The sequence below is a fragment of the Odocoileus virginianus genome, chromosome 33, assembly GCF_023699985.2.
Source record: "Odocoileus virginianus isolate 20LAN1187 ecotype Illinois chromosome 33, Ovbor_1.2, whole genome shotgun sequence".
NCBI lineage: Eukaryota > Metazoa > Chordata > Mammalia > Artiodactyla > Cervidae > Odocoileus > Odocoileus virginianus.
Genome location: NC_069706.1, coordinates 35,832,527 through 35,847,293, shown reverse-complemented (window position 1 = coordinate 35,847,293; position 14,767 = coordinate 35,832,527). Strand labels below are relative to the sequence as shown.

Below are 14,767 nucleotides of genomic sequence, written 5' to 3'. Positions count from 1 at the left end.
GTTTCATAAAAGTTTCATAAAAGTTACATGTTGGGGATGAAAAGTGACAAGCTCAGTTCTTGGCCCCGGTGGACTCCTGGACTCGCAGGCAGCTGGGGGAGGGGCTGCCAGCTCTGGGGGGTGCCCCCTTGCCCAGAGCTCTGTGGGCTCAGAGCCCCTGGAGTTGAACTTTGCCCTGGGAGACCAGTGCTCGCGTGTGTATTCCAGGAAACGGCGGCTCTTTCTTTGTTCCTGTGGCGGCACACAGTTTTCTGGGTTTTGCCTGTATTTCCTCCTTCATAGATTCTCAGGCAGCAGGCAACCCTGGACCTGTGTCCTCTGCCCAGATCAGCATCTGCAGCGCCAGACACATTTAGTTGCAACCCACGGGCTTCTCAGACTCATGATAGTAAAAGCTTAGCGGCTCCCTCTTGTACTCCCATTCCTGCCGCATGGAAACTTTAAGAAGTTCAGTAAGTGCCTTTAACACTCTCACGTTCTCATCAGTTTGTGCCTTCACATGTGCTTTTCTTAGAACCTTCCCACTTTGTCCGTGTTAACCCCTGCTGGCCTCTTAGGTTTTCACATCCACAACCCTTCTTCAAAGGGTGTCCTGCTGTTGGTTCCATCCACTCAGTTAGGCCTCATTGTTAGGTTCCCTTACCCCAGCGCTTCCCCCATCAGAATTCTGTGTTATCAGATCATTCCTTGATTACCTGTCTTCTCCACCACACTGCTGCCTCCCCCGACTCCAAGGACATGAACTCTGTCTACTTTGTTCCTCGTTTTATCCCTGTTGAACACGTGGTAGGAGTGCAGTTGTGTGTGCTGAATGTGCAAGTGAGGCCTTGAAGAGGGAGGAGCCCTTGGTGTTAGATGCTCGTGAGCGGGATCCACTTCCCAGAGCTTTGTGACTCTGACAGTCAGCAGGCCCTGAGCTTTTTTTTTTAAATCTGTGAAATGGACAAAATACTTAGAGAGTCATGGTGAGGATTGAGGGAGAAGGAGTAAAAGGCACAGTGTTTGTGAAGCACAGGGGAGCTGTAAATAACAGTGAAGGGACACCGAGCCTTTACCGTAGGCGGTGCGGAAAGCTTTCCGTGTATCAGCTCGTGTACTGTTCACGCGGCTACATAAGGCAGGAGGTGATAGCCTCTTCACAGGTGGGACCCGGAGGCCCATGCAGACCTGTCCCAGGTCTACACTTGCTGAGTCGGGTCTGGACCCTGCCCTGGTCACCATCTGACTTCACTACCTCCAGAATGCAGTTTCATTTCCTAGTCTCCTTTTAACATCCGTGATGTTCATCTAACTCATACCAACCTAGAGTTTTCAATTTTAGTGTGGTCAGGCTCCTCATTCTCCAGATGAAGAGATTCAGACCAAGTCCCCTTAGAGGGTGGCAACGTCAACCCCGACAGGCTCTGAAGTATACGTTCTCCACGTAGAAAAGCATCAGCTTTTCTAGGCTGAGCAGTAAATTTTAGCATTTAGTTTTCTTGAATTGGATTTCAGAAGCAGCAGTCAGCTTATTTCAAACTATGTTATCATTAACGCATCTGAAAGTTTTAAAAATTGCTATCAACTCTCCTAAAATGTTTCTTGAGATGATTGTAATATGTGAATTTGCAATGGAATTATACGTACATAGGCCTTAACAGCGGTTTTTTTTTCTTTCTGCGTGATCAGAATGTGACTTCCTCTCCTCAATATTCCACATTCCTGGAACATATCATCCCTCGATTCCTTACGTTTCTTCAAGATGGAGAAGTTCAGTTTCTTCAGGAGAAACCAGCCCAGGTAATCTGTTCAAGAGAAGAATGTCCTGCTGTCGGGGTCCCAGCCCTTGTGGATGAAAACAACTCAAAACACTTAGGACTGCCCTTAAAAATGAGAGAGGTTTTGTCAGATAAGGGTCACTCTGCCCACGGCCATTGCCTCCTCAGGTAGCTGTCTTGGTTTTATTTCCTCGTGGCCATCTCTCTCCACACTTGCCGGCCAGTGCGCGTGTGTGGGTTGGGTGTTGTAGCTGAGTTCACACGTGTACATGTTGGGGGAGAATTCCACCCCATGCCTGACGCCCAACTCTAACTTCACACTGTTTTCAGTTCCTGTAACTGCCCGCTCTGATCTGTACCCCCACCTCCTCTTTGCACACACTTTGACCTTGATCATTTTAAAACAGCCCCATCTTTTTTTTTCCTAAAAGTGTTTCAGCTTGTATCTCTTAAAGGATCTTAAAAATTACCTCAGCAGCAGTGGAAGTGAAGTGCTGAATGAAACGTCCTGGTGTGGTGCCAGCTTGCGCTGTGCCTCTGAGTTCCGTTTGAGGTCTTAGCTCAGTAGACAAAAGCGCGAAAGCCTGGCACAGCCTGCGATGCGGTTAGTCGTTCAGCCCGAGGGAGCTGGAGAGCTCGTCCCGGGGGCTGAGCTGAGACCACGCAGGGGGATGGCCGGTGAAGTCTCATCGCTGTTCTGCTCTTTCTATCTTGAGTTCACACCCCCTGCGCTCATTTTTGTCCTTCTGCTGGCAGTGGTGACCAGGTGTGGAAGAAAATTTGGCTTACTTGGCTTGGTGCACAGCTACGGAAATACTGAAAACACCAGTTTGTAGCACATGCTTTGGGTTGCGTTTAAATAATTTACAGGACTGATTGTAAAACGGGCTCCATCTCGTGGCGCGGTGGCTCCCACTGCTGGGTGCAGGCGTGTGTGGCACTTGTACGATGCAAAAAATTATCTTGGAACTCTTGGAGGGGCTTCATACTTACACCTTTGTTTCTCCTCAACAGCAACTGCGGAAGCTTGTTCTTGAAATAATTCATCGGATACCAACCAACGAGCATCTTCGTCCTCATACGAAAAATGTTTTATCTGTGATGTTTCGCTTTTTAGAGGTAACTTTTGAGAATTCTTTTTATTTAGCTACTTTCAAAGCTTTTAATGATTTTCTTACAGTAAAATCCTGTGTTTAAAAAACCGTTTCCCTTTCAGTAAAGTTCTGTTTCACGAATAGAAGTTGTCTTAACTGCCTGTTTTCTCCCACTTTGCCAGCCAGATTACTCAGAAGGATTATTAAATGAAGATCTTCCTTCGAGTCACTGGGGGCTTGAGTGACATAGTGGGTGGTGGCTGACAGACTCTGAGCTGGGGGGTCATTGGCTTCGTGCCTCTGTGTTTGTGTGGTTGTCAGGAAGAGTGGCTCAGATTCTCGGGGTTAATCCATGTGGTACCTGTTAAGCTAGCCTCTGGCACTGTCTCCTTGCTGTCCCCCGTCTGGACGTGTTTGGCATTCTGTCGCGCTTCTGGCCCCGTGGAAGATGAGCTCTGGAGGGCGTAGCATTGAGCTCAGGTCTTGGCTCTGTCACATCAGCCTCATTCCTCTTGCCCTGAGCCTTAGCTTCCTCTGTTAGGATGTGGATGCCACCCCAGCTCCCAGGCTGTAGGGTCGCGTTAGCACGGGTCCAGCACGCGGGGTGCTCGGCTGTTATTCTTCTGGCAGTCTTTGCAAGCAGTGAGACGTGTCTGTCGTTAAGACCTTGGTTCATAGTGTGACTTGCTAGTTACTCATCTGTTGACTCTGGCAGAACCTACAGGTGGGATATCTTCAGCTGGTCCACCAGAGGCCACGAACACGTCCTATCTGGGTCAGCTGTGTTCTGTGGGTTTGTCAGTTTTCTGCAATTCACATCTAAGTGGGTTGATGGAGGGTGTATATGCAAAAAATGCTGAGGAAACACTCTTTAATCTTTTTAGTAAGATAAGTTTTCAGTAATACAACTCTTCTAAATGCTTTTTTTTTAAAGACGGAAAATGAAGAAAACGTTCTTATTTGTCTAAGAATAATTATTGAACTACACAAACAGTTCAGGCCGCCCATCACCCAGGAAGTAAGTGTTTATTCTGATGGCATTTATGAAGTGTACTGACAGATTCCTTCTGCTGTGTGAATTTTTCACTCTTGAGTTTCCTTCTTTTTCCCACCTTACGTGTCTGTATGTATTATAATTCAACTGTGGATAATATATCACATCCTGATTGTTTCCCTTCACTTTGTATGTGTTTTCCCAATCATAATTTGTAATGGGTATATGATAATCTTTTACAGTTTTGGATTTTTCAGGCATTTCAGAGTTTTTATTTTATGACCATAACCTAGTATTTGTTTACAGTTTAAATTACTTTGTAGACTGAATGTTTAGAAGTAGGATCCCCAGGTCACAGGTGTCACATTCTAACGCCTCTGAGCTTGCTGGTTCCCTGGTGTCCAGAGGGCTTCAGCAGCTTGCGTGCCTCTGCATGGGAGTGTCCCTGGCTCACTGCCTCCAGCTTGTGGTGGTATTACTTTTTGAAAGACAAGAAGTGGCATTTATTATCATTTTCATTCCTTTGGTCTCCCTGAATTAGAAAACTTGTTTTCTGTTTATCAGTCTTTCTTTTTTTTTTTTTTGGTCTGTGTGTTCACGTTCATTGCCTATTTGTATCTTGAGTCTGGCATTTTTCTTGCCTGTTTCATGGGATCTTATATATGAAGACTATTGATATTTTTCTTACTGTAAGCATTTTCTGTTTACAGATATCTTTATATTGTCTTTTTTTTTTTAGATTCATCATTTTTTGGATTTTGTGAAACAGATTTACAAGGAGCTTCCAAAAGTAGTGGTATGCTGTTTTCTATATTATTTGAATTTATTGTTTATATTTATGCCTGCCTTATTCCAAAGGATTGAAGGAATAATTGGAGGGGTGCTAATTTTACAATGAGGAGCATTTAGTCAGAATCTAGGTTGATAAATTGTTGCTGTTCGTTTGCTAAGTCATGTCCAACTCTTGAGGGCCCATGGACTGCAGCATGCCTGGCTCCCCTGTCCTTCACCATCTCCCAGATAGCAGTTGATAAATTAGCCACTTGAAAAAGAGTCCTTTTGGTTTCATTGTTTAAATACTGCGTTTTTACATAAAAGCAGTATATTCTTGTAGAAGTTTTGCATTAAAAAAAAAAAAAAAAGGAAGACAAATTGTCCATAATTATCTTTTTACTTGTAAGGAACCATTGACGTTGCTGTTTCCAGTTTCACTTTGTGCTTTGTAGAGATGGTTTGCACTCACAGTCTTGAAGGTTTTTGGGGAGTGGTGTATACTTGCAACATTTTTCTATGTCATTAAAATTTTTCCATATCTTGAACTATTTCTGAGCAGGGCCACCCCTGTCAAGTGTGTGGAGTGAAAGAGGCGCGTCCCCTCGCTCCCCGTCCCCCCCACTGCAAGGATTAGCCGTCACAGTGGAGAGGGTCCTCCAGGGCTCTCTCTGGCAGTCGAAGTTCTGAGTGACTGATAATTCTGCCGTATTCGTGTACTCTGACCTTCTCCCTGGTTCCCCCCATTTTTCAATTCATTGCTACCACAAATAATGCTGTGGTATAAGATCATTGTCCATCAGCGTGTTTGTTTCACAGTTTCTTCTGTAAAGGTTTTTTAAGCTTGAATTTTTAAAAAATTAACATGGGAAAATGGACCTTTTGTTTTCTAAGGATTTTGGTCTGCTGCTGCTCTTTGTTTGCTGAGTCGTGTCTGACTCTAGCCCACCAGGCCCCTCTGTCCTCTACCTCTCTTGGCGTTTGCTCAGATCCGTGTCCATTGAGTCGGTGATGCTAGTAGTGTATAAAACTTACATCGCCTTCTAAGTTACAAAATTATCAGTGTGGCAGCTACCACTTTGATCAAAGAAGAGCTGTTTTTCTTACGAAGCGTCTTTTTTTTAACATGAAGCCCAGATTCCACTGAGAACGAAGGATGGAGTGAGGTCCTTCCTGGCTTTTTAAAACGTCTCTTGTACTTTGCTCCTGTTCCATATCTGACCTTATTTAGGAGACTGAGAAGTTAATTCAGTAGGGACCAGCTCCTGGTTTCTTACCACTAGAGATCTGGGTTGCATCCTCCTGCTTCACTGAGGTAGCAGTGTCAAGTGGCACGCCTTTCCTTTTCCATCGGCCAGGAAAAACTAGTAGAGAGTGCTGTGGGCAAGTCTGTTCTCTGTTGGAGGTGGAGAATGTGTCGTGTTATCTTCACGGTCCTGAGAAAAGGGGGCTCCTAATACTGTGGGGTTGGTGTTGCATACGTGGGCAGGACATTGAGCACCCCCCTGCCCCACGTCAGGCGTGTTTTATTAAGAGGAATGTTGTGTTTGACTTTAGGAAAAATGACTTCTATTCTTTTTCTGTAGAACCGCTACTTTGAGAACCCTCAGGTGATCCCTGAGAACACCGTCCCTCCCCCAGAGATGGTCGGAATGGTCACGACGATCGCTGTGAAGGTGAACCCCGAGCGTGATGACAGCGAGACAAGAGCCGTGCGTGTCTCCGTTGTTCCGCTCCTAGCTTTGCTTTTATCCGCGTCTCCTCCCCCTGGTAGAGGAAGCCTGAGCTCTTGACTTTTTAGACCACTAAGCTTTTTGGTTTTTTCGTAAAAATTAAACACATGGAGGCATCTAAAATAAGCAAATAAATGTGTGTGCGCACAAGAGAGCCTCACTGATTGTGCTCTAGGTGTGCATGTGAAGTCGCTCACTATTGATGCAGAGACGCTCAGAATCGTGCTGGAATCCAGAACCAGATGGAGCAGCTGACCCTGCGGGGGGCCCTGGTCTGTCCTTAGCAGTAGTGAGGTCCCTTTAAACTACATATAAGCCTGTAGTTCAGTGCCTGCCCGTGTGGGTTCTGGGGTCAGAAGTTCTAAAATGTTACAGCCCCGCCACTTGCATTTTCTCATTGTAGGAAAGTTCATGAACCATGAGTTTTGTGAAGGTAACACTGTTATTTTCTGCAGCTCATGTGTTAAATCTGTAGCACTTGCCACATAGGGAACATGTATTGAGTATGTACTATGACTGTGTTCTATGATTAAGACGATCACCTGTATTTGTTCTACTGCAATGTTTTGCATACTGTTTCAACATGAGCTAAGATAAATAGGAAACTACATTTTAGTTTATAAGGAACAAAGCTTTCATTTCTTTGCTCTTCCTGAATTAGAAACTTCTGTTTATCAGTCTTTGTGTTTCTTTTTTCACTTCCCTTTTCCTATCCATTCATTGTCCATTTGTGTTTCTGATATTTTCCTTACCTATTTGAGATTTTATATATTAAAAGACATATTTTTTCTTATATTTATTTTAAGTATTTTTCCTGTTTATAAATACCTTTGAATAAAACTAGGTACACACGTATTTCTTACTGTTTTTCTTTTGAAAGTGAAGTGAAAGTGAAAGTCACTCAGTCGTGTCCTACTCTTTGTGACCCCATGGACTATATATATATATATATATAGTCCATGGGATTCTCCAGGCCAGAATGCTGGAGTGGGTAGCCTTTCCCTTCTCCAGGAGATCTTCCCAACCCACGGATCGAACCCAGGTCTCCCATATTGCAGGCAGGTTCTTTACCAGCTGAGCCACAGGGGAAGCCCAAGAATACTGGAGTGGGTAGCCTATCCCTTCTCCAGTAGATCTTCCCGACCCAGGAATTAAACTGGGGTCTCCTGCATTGCAGGCAGATTCTTTACCAACTGAGCTATCAGGGAAGCCCATAACAGGTTAAAAAAAAAATTTTTTTTTTTTTTTTAAATTTCTCCAGTGAGTTGAATCTCTCTTTGACACATTTTCTTGAGGATTTTACTACAAGTGATGATGCTGTAAAATATAAAACCCTTTACATTGAATGGTAATTCTTGTGCTTTGTTTTCAAAATATTTTGCTGCTTTCACCACAGATAATTGCAGAGATGAGTCAGTGTTTCCCCTTCCCTTTACTTCGAGTGGGTGGCGCTCAGCGGCGGGACACTGATGGGAGCTGTTTTAGGTGCCAAGGTGGTGACCACAGTCCTCTGTATTCCTCTCTTCCAGCATTCCATCATTCCCAGAGGATCGCTTTCTTTGAAAGTGTTGGCAGAATTGCCCATCATTGTTGTCTTAATGTATCAGGTATGCGTATTTCCAGTAGCTTCTGGGTTTTAGGGCTTCTCACTTTACTACGCTTTACACACTGCTTTTCTGTGGCAAATAGATGTGTATGCTACATGTATACCGAGGAATGAATCTCAGTGTCTTTGCTGTGCCGAATTAGCTCACTGTAAGCAGAGTGAAAAAGCATAAGAATCTGATGTGTTTGCTTTTAGCTCTACAAACTGAATATCCACAATGTCGTTGCGGAATTTGTGCCCCTGATCATGAATACCATTGCAATTCAGGTATCTGCGCAAGCCAGGTGAGATTTCTCGGCCAGTGACTTGGCCGACCGCCATAGCTCTTTAATCCAAATGGCTCTATACTTGTCGTCATTTGTGAAACAGGGAACTTAGATAAAATTTTGGTTTAACTTGTATATATTTGTGGTTTTCTGAACTTAAATTTTGATGATGATAGTCATGGTTTTTTTCGTTCCCTGTTTCGGAAAGATGACATGCCCCCTCTGTCCTTGGTGTCATGTAAATTTAGAACTGTCATTAGGGCTTCCTGTCCTCGATTTCAGCTTTGAGATGTTCCAGTCCGCCTCACCTTCAAGCCTGTTTTCCTGCTGCCCCTCTTGGCATGAGTGCTCGGAGGCCCTTTTACCCCATCGCCCTTAATCACTGACCGGGCCAGACCCCGTGAAGCCTCTCAGCAAAGCATCCTCTCTGACTGCACGGCACTCCTCCTCAGACCCTTATCACTTGTCTCTTGACTTGCCGCCTGTCTGGCTCTGAGTCACTCGAGGGCAGGATCTAAGGGTGGGTCCTCTCTCAGAACCTCTGTGGCACAGGTCTCTCGTTGCTCAAATAGGTGCCTGCCTTGGGCAGCAGGCGGGTCGGTCTCCCACTGACTGTTGGGGTTCAGGCTGTGGCTGCTGCCCAAGGGCCTGGTAGAACGGCCTGCTTTATGTCTTTAAGGCCTCTTTATGTTACCCAGAGCTGCAGAAAAGTGTGGGCACAGTGACTGTTGGTGCTGTATAGAGGTCAACCTTTTGGGCTTGGTAATTACTGTAGGTGATATAATGTCACTTAAAGAACTGAGAGCTAATGTTGTCTATTTTACCACTTCTCACTTAGGCAACATAAACTTTACAACAAGGAGCTGTATGCTGATTTCATTGCTGCTCAAATTAAAACGTTGTCATTTTTAGCTTACATCATCAGAATTTACCAGGTAAGCTCACTGACTTCTTTCTTAAATCAGGTTTGCTGAGATACAATTTACAAGCAGTAAAATTTACCTTTTGTGGGTGTATAGTTTGCTGAATCAACAAACACATACCTAACCACCAACCAGTACGTCGAAATATAGAACATTTCCATCTTCCAAGAAATTCCTCTCATACATACATGGTCAGTTTCATCCTCCCACCTGCCGTCTGTGACAAACACTGGTTTTTTTTTCTGTCCCCATAGTTTTTTTGCCTTTCCCAGAATGTCAAAGAGATGACATTTTTATATTAATAAAAAATCTGAATTAGATGTCCTTTGATATTTTGGTCAGCTTGAGTTATCGTGAATAACTTCCTGAGACGCCTCAGAAGGCAGATGTGACTCGAGCTCATTTTGAGCTGATTAAAGGTGTCATTCGTGACTCACGTCGATGGGATGACTGAGTGAAGAATTTTGTTTTTTAACTTCGATGTTTATTTCTCCCTCCTTCCCTGTAACAGGGACATTGTTGAAAGATGGAAAGACGCAGAAAACAAAAAGGACCTCTGTGATCCCATTGAACTACTGTGTCACCGCCTCTCCCAGCAGGGCGGCAACACGCAGACTGACCAGACTTTGGGGCTAATGCTTGTTTGTTGCTTTCTGAGGGTCCTCTGAGCCAAATGTAGTCCTACCTGACATTTTTTTTTTAAGTTTATAAAACTTGGGTTTTTCTCAACAGCCGCCCACCAGTGTAACTGCGTTGCTTTCCTCTCCCTGGTGCAGGAGTTGGTGACTAAGTACTCTCAGCAAATGGTCAAAGGGATGCTACAGCTGCTTTCAAACTGCCCGGCGGAAACCGCGCACCTCCGGAAGGAGCTGCTCATCGCTGCCAAGCACATCCTCACCACCGAGCTGAGAAACCGTACGTGCGCCCGGCCTCTGCCTGCCTGTCTGCGCGTGGGCTGGGCCGTCGGCCCGCGCAGCGTTCTGGCTCCGTTGACCTCTGCCTTGCTCATTGCTGCTCTGGCTGTGTCTTCTCTCCTGTGTCTGTGTCTCCCCTCTTCCCCACTCCGCCTCGTTCCTCTCTCTCTGACAGCCTCTCTGTTTCACCTGCCCCCAGGGTTCTTGCTTTATCCCGTCAACAATTTCATAATTAATGTGACAGTCTCCTTAGCCCAGTTTGCAGTCTGAGGAGCTCTCAGTATGTCTCTGCCTTCTGACTGCCTATCTTTTGACACTGCAAATAGCCATTTGCTTTTTCTGACTCACAGCCAGCGAGTTTTGAAAGGTGAGAGGAAGACAGTGTTTTCTTTCTCCATGCTGTGAAAATGATGAACAGTTTTACACGGAATGTCTTAAAATCTGTTTGCTGAAGTGACTGAGTAGCACCTGGAGTGACTAACTTTTGGTTTTCCTGCCATCTGAGTAATAGTGACTTTGGAGGTGCGGTGGGGAGCCACGCAGTGGGAGGTTTGTCCATGCTGAAGTGCTGACAGATTAGAAATCTTTCTCATGTTTGTTTGGTCACCTCCGACCCAGCAGGCAGGGTGGATCTTTATCAGGCACTCTTTTTGGGGCCGTGAAGCTTGGTTTCAGTCTTGTTAACTCTACAGAGATCAACAGGTTTCCAAGACACTACTCTCTGAAGTTAGGTTAGATGTTAGACTGGTTGAATTCAGCTTTTAGAGGCTGCTGTTTGTTTTTTCTTCCAAACAAGATTTCAGATATTTATTTTGAAGCCCATTGTTAGTTTACATAAAGTATCCTTATTTCTCCACGATGACCAACTTTAAGATCTTTAAGAAGGACCACTTCAGGGCAGTGGATAAAGGGGCATTTAGGGACTACCGCCCCCTTGGGTGGTTGGTGCCAGCTTTTAAGGACCCTGGACTGAACTGCCATGAAACACCGGGGCAGGTCCCCGCCAGGGACACGAGGCGCATGGTTTATCTCTGACACTGATGTGTGTGAGGCCTGTGGCTGGCGTGGCTCAGCAAAACCAGCACCTTAGACTGAAGCATCGTGTATGCCCTCCTCCTCCCTGCTTTCTCAAATCTGGGTGGCTGGCTGGTGCAGAGCTGCTCCTGTGAAAGTACCGTTAAGGGATTTGCTGGCCGCCTGACTTATTTAGTGATGGAGGCCATGGATGTTTGTGTTCCAGAGTTCATTCCTTGCATGGACAAGCTGTTTGACGAATCCATTCTGATTGGCTCTGGATACACCGCTCGGGAGACTCTCAGGTATGATGGTAAGGCCAGCGCTGGAGCCAGGGATCCGGCACTGTGTCAGGAGCGTCTACGAACGTGGGCTGTGGGCTTTCCCTCTCCCATTGGATCAAGAATTGCAGGAAGTTTCAGAGATGCCTCGGTTTGCTTTATGTGCCTTGGCTGAATCAGAGTCACTGTCTTGATTTACACTGTAGGTAGAACTGTTTGACTAGTGTTAAGTGTTTTTGTTTTGTAAGTAGGAAATGTGACACATGACCTATAAGTTACTAATTGACAGGCTGTTTGTATTTGAGCAGCAGAGCCCATTCAGGGCAGGGCCCAGCTGTAGGTGGTTCTGCTCAGGTTAACCAGGCGTCACAGTATAAACGTGGAGGTGCGTTTATGTGCAAGAAGGTAACCATCTTTTTCAACTTAGAAAAGATTTAAGCAATAAGACAAGACTGGAGCCTTTTAATCCTATAGCTGGGAGGAGGTAACAGGGAACGCGGGACCGGGTGCAGTGTGCCCAGACCAGCTGCCCCGCCGCTGGTGTCCCTGGGGCGGTGGAGGTGGTGGCCCACAGACGGGGCCAGGGACGCGCTAGCAGAGGTCTCTGCCCGCAGGCCCCTCGCTTACAGCACGCTGGCCGACCTCGTGCACCACGTCCGCCAGCACCTGCCCCTCAGCGACCTCTCCCTCGCCGTCCAGCTGTTCGCCAAGAACATCGACGACGAGTCCCTGCCCAGCAGCATCCAGACCATGTCCTGCAAGCTCCTGCTGAACCTGGTGGACTGCATCCGCTCCAAGAGCGAGCAGGAGAGCGGCAACGGACGGGACGTGCTGATGCGGATGCTGGAGGTGCGGCTCTCCCCCAGCCCCGCGTGCCCCCGCCCCACGCACTCCCGCCCGGCACGCGCCTTCTCCCCCTCCCGGTGCTGTGTGCTCACCTGAACACTTTACCTGCAGTTCACGGCCGCCTGGTCGCCCAGCTGGGGCCCGGGTGTTTAGACTCCCTGGGTTCAAGTCCCCACTCCCTCATCAACTAGCTGAGGGTCTTGCGGCGAGATGCTGGACCCTCTCTGCTGGCCTGCTCGTCCCCTGCCCGGGACAGTCACGGGCCGCTTCCTAGGACAGTCAGGGCTGAGGGAGGCAACCACGGGCGTGCTCAGCGCTCTCCTGGAGGGCAGTCTGACGCTGTGTTTCCTGTGACGCTGTGTAGCCCAGCGCTCCCTTGTCCGTGAACGTCTCTAGGGAGGTGTCGGTGCCGGGTCAGGGGTGGGCAGTGTGGATCATGGAGCGGGCCCAGGGTGCGTCCCAGCCCTGCTCTTCAGCTCGATCACCCCGTGCTTCTCTCCGGGGGAGGTTCCTCTAGTGGGAGGGGAAACAACCGACTCCAGCAGGTGACTTCCGAGAGTCTGTTCTGTCCTCTGGACGGGCGCTTGGCCTGGTGAAGAGAGTGACTTGGGTCTGCTTTCCACCTTCCCTTCCTGACAGGTGTTTGTTCTCAAGTTCCACACCATCGCGCGGTACCAGCTCTCTGCCATTTTTAAGAAGTGCAAGCCTCAGTCTGAGCTCGGGGCCGTGGAGGCGGCCCTGCCCGGGGTGCCCGCGACCCCTGCAGCCCCGGGCCCAGCCCCTTCCCCAGCCCCCGTCCCGGCCCCCGCCCCGCCACCGCCCCCGCCGCCCACCCCTGCCACCCCCGTGACCCCAGCCCCCGTGCCGCCCTTTGAGAAGCAAGGCGAGAAGGACAAGGAGGACAAGCAGACGTTCCAGGTCACGGACTGCCGGAGTCTGGTCAAAACCCTGGTCTGCGGCGTCAAGACCATCACGTGGGGCATCACGTCATGCAAAGCTCCCGGTGGTAATCCCGCTCCTGACTCGCTAGACGCGTTCGTCCCCGACGGGGTGTCGCTCCCAGCAGCTCACTGCTGCTCTCTCTTCCAGAAGCCCAGTTCATCCCCAACAAGCAGCTGCAGCCCAAAGAGACTCAGATTTACATCAAGCTTGTCAAGTATGCGATGCAGGCTTTAGACATTTATCAGGTAAGGCCGCGCCCTCAGGCCGGGTTCCCCTGAGAATTAAGGTGCTGGTGGCAGAAGGGGTCTCACTAGGGTGGTCTGCAGTACTGATGTTCCCAGGTTGAGTTTGTTCTGTAGCGCAGGGTTGCATCGACGGTGAGAATTCTCATGTCAGTGTATTTTGAGGGGCAGTTGGTATAAAGGGAATGCAGTAGAAATGAGATTTAATTTCACTGAATTTGTTACTGCTAACAAATGTTTTGGGGTTTTTTTTTTTTTTTTTTTTTACAAATTTAAGTTGAGAGTGGAGAATTTAGAAGATGGGGGACGGGTGGGCAGTAGACATTTGTTTTCTAATTCAGGTACTGTTGAGTGCGCGGCTGATCTGGTTATGAAATGGAATATGTTCAGAGACTCGGTTTTGATTCCCGTGTGGTTTTTTCCTCTGTGCAAGGTTCAGATAGCAGGAAATGGACAGACATACATCCGAGTAGCGAACTGCCAAACGGTGAGGATGAAGGAAGAGAAGGAAGTGCTGGAGCACTTTGCTGGTGTCTTCACAATGATGAATCCACTGACATTTAAAGAAATCTTTCAAACCACGGTCCCTTACATGGTGGAAAGAATCTCAAAAAATTACGCTCTTCAGGTATGACTGATGCTCCATTCTTACGTTCTTTCAACATGTGTCGAATACTTGGTATCCCTTTTATTTCTAAGTAACGTGCCTAAGGATAGTGCTTGTAGAGCAAAATTTATAGAGAACTGTTCATTTCAGTCGCTCAGTTGTGTCCGACTCTTTGCAACTCCATGGACTGCAGCACACAAAGCTTCCCCGCGCATCACCAGCTCCCCGAGCTTGCACAAACACATGTCCATTGAGTCGGGGATGCCATCCAACCAGCTCATCCTCTGTCGTCCCCGTCTCCTCCTGCCTTCAATCTTGTCCAGCATCAAGGTCTTTTCCAGTGAGTCAGTTCTTCACATCATGTGGCCAGCCTATTGGAACTTCAGCATCAGTCCTTCCAATGAATATTCAGGACTTATTTCCTTTAGGATGGATTGGTTTGATCTTGCAGTCCTAGGAACTCTCAAGGGTCTTCTCCAACACCATAGTTCAAAAGCATCAATTCTTTGGCGCTCAGCTTTCTTTATGGTCCATAAACAGAACTGTTAGGCCGTAGTAAAAAAAACAAAAAAGTGTTTTCAAAAGCTCAAGGTATTTTAGACCAGTTCTTTTCATAGTAGAAATTAAGTATGTGCTAGACGTAGGCTCTTGGTACTTGACAGTGAGGGTGAAATGACAGATTTGAGTTCTTAAAGTGAACTGTTCCACGCAATGGTCAAATCAATTTTGATGGGGTTTTTTTTTTTCCCTTTTGGTGAATAACTCATGTCTGGAGTG

At 47.1% G+C, this 14,767-nt stretch overlaps 1 protein-coding gene across 11 annotated transcripts in view; it reads left to right on the top strand.

Moving 5' to 3' along the window:
• The window catches only part of TRRAP (transformation/transcription domain associated protein), an 89,800-nt gene that overhangs the window by 5,681 nt on the left and 69,352 nt on the right, over window positions 1-14,767 (top strand). For 8 of the 11 annotated variants that reach the window (XM_020900596.2, XM_020900594.2, XM_020900597.2 and 5 more), the window contains exons 4-17: window positions 1,669-1,779; window positions 2,772-2,876; window positions 3,786-3,869; window positions 4,585-4,641; window positions 6,203-6,328; window positions 7,879-7,956; window positions 8,151-8,239; window positions 9,060-9,156; window positions 9,921-10,059; window positions 11,299-11,377; window positions 11,968-12,202; window positions 12,839-13,205; window positions 13,289-13,386; window positions 13,817-14,011. In XM_020900596.2, the coding sequence (XP_020756255.2) occupies window positions 1,669-1,779; window positions 2,772-2,876; window positions 3,786-3,869; window positions 4,585-4,641; window positions 6,203-6,328; window positions 7,879-7,956; window positions 8,151-8,239; window positions 9,060-9,156; window positions 9,921-10,059; window positions 11,299-11,377; window positions 11,968-12,202; window positions 12,839-13,205; window positions 13,289-13,386; window positions 13,817-14,011 (1,860 nt within the window). Of the gene's footprint in view, window positions 1-1,668; window positions 1,780-2,771; window positions 2,877-3,785; window positions 3,870-4,584; window positions 4,642-6,202; window positions 6,329-7,878; window positions 7,957-8,150; window positions 8,240-9,059; window positions 9,157-9,920; window positions 10,060-11,298; window positions 11,378-11,967; window positions 12,203-12,838; window positions 13,206-13,288; window positions 13,387-13,816; window positions 14,012-14,767 lie in introns of those variants that run through there. The other 3 variants (XM_070460384.1, XM_070460383.1, XM_070460385.1) reach the window with 3 other exon arrangements.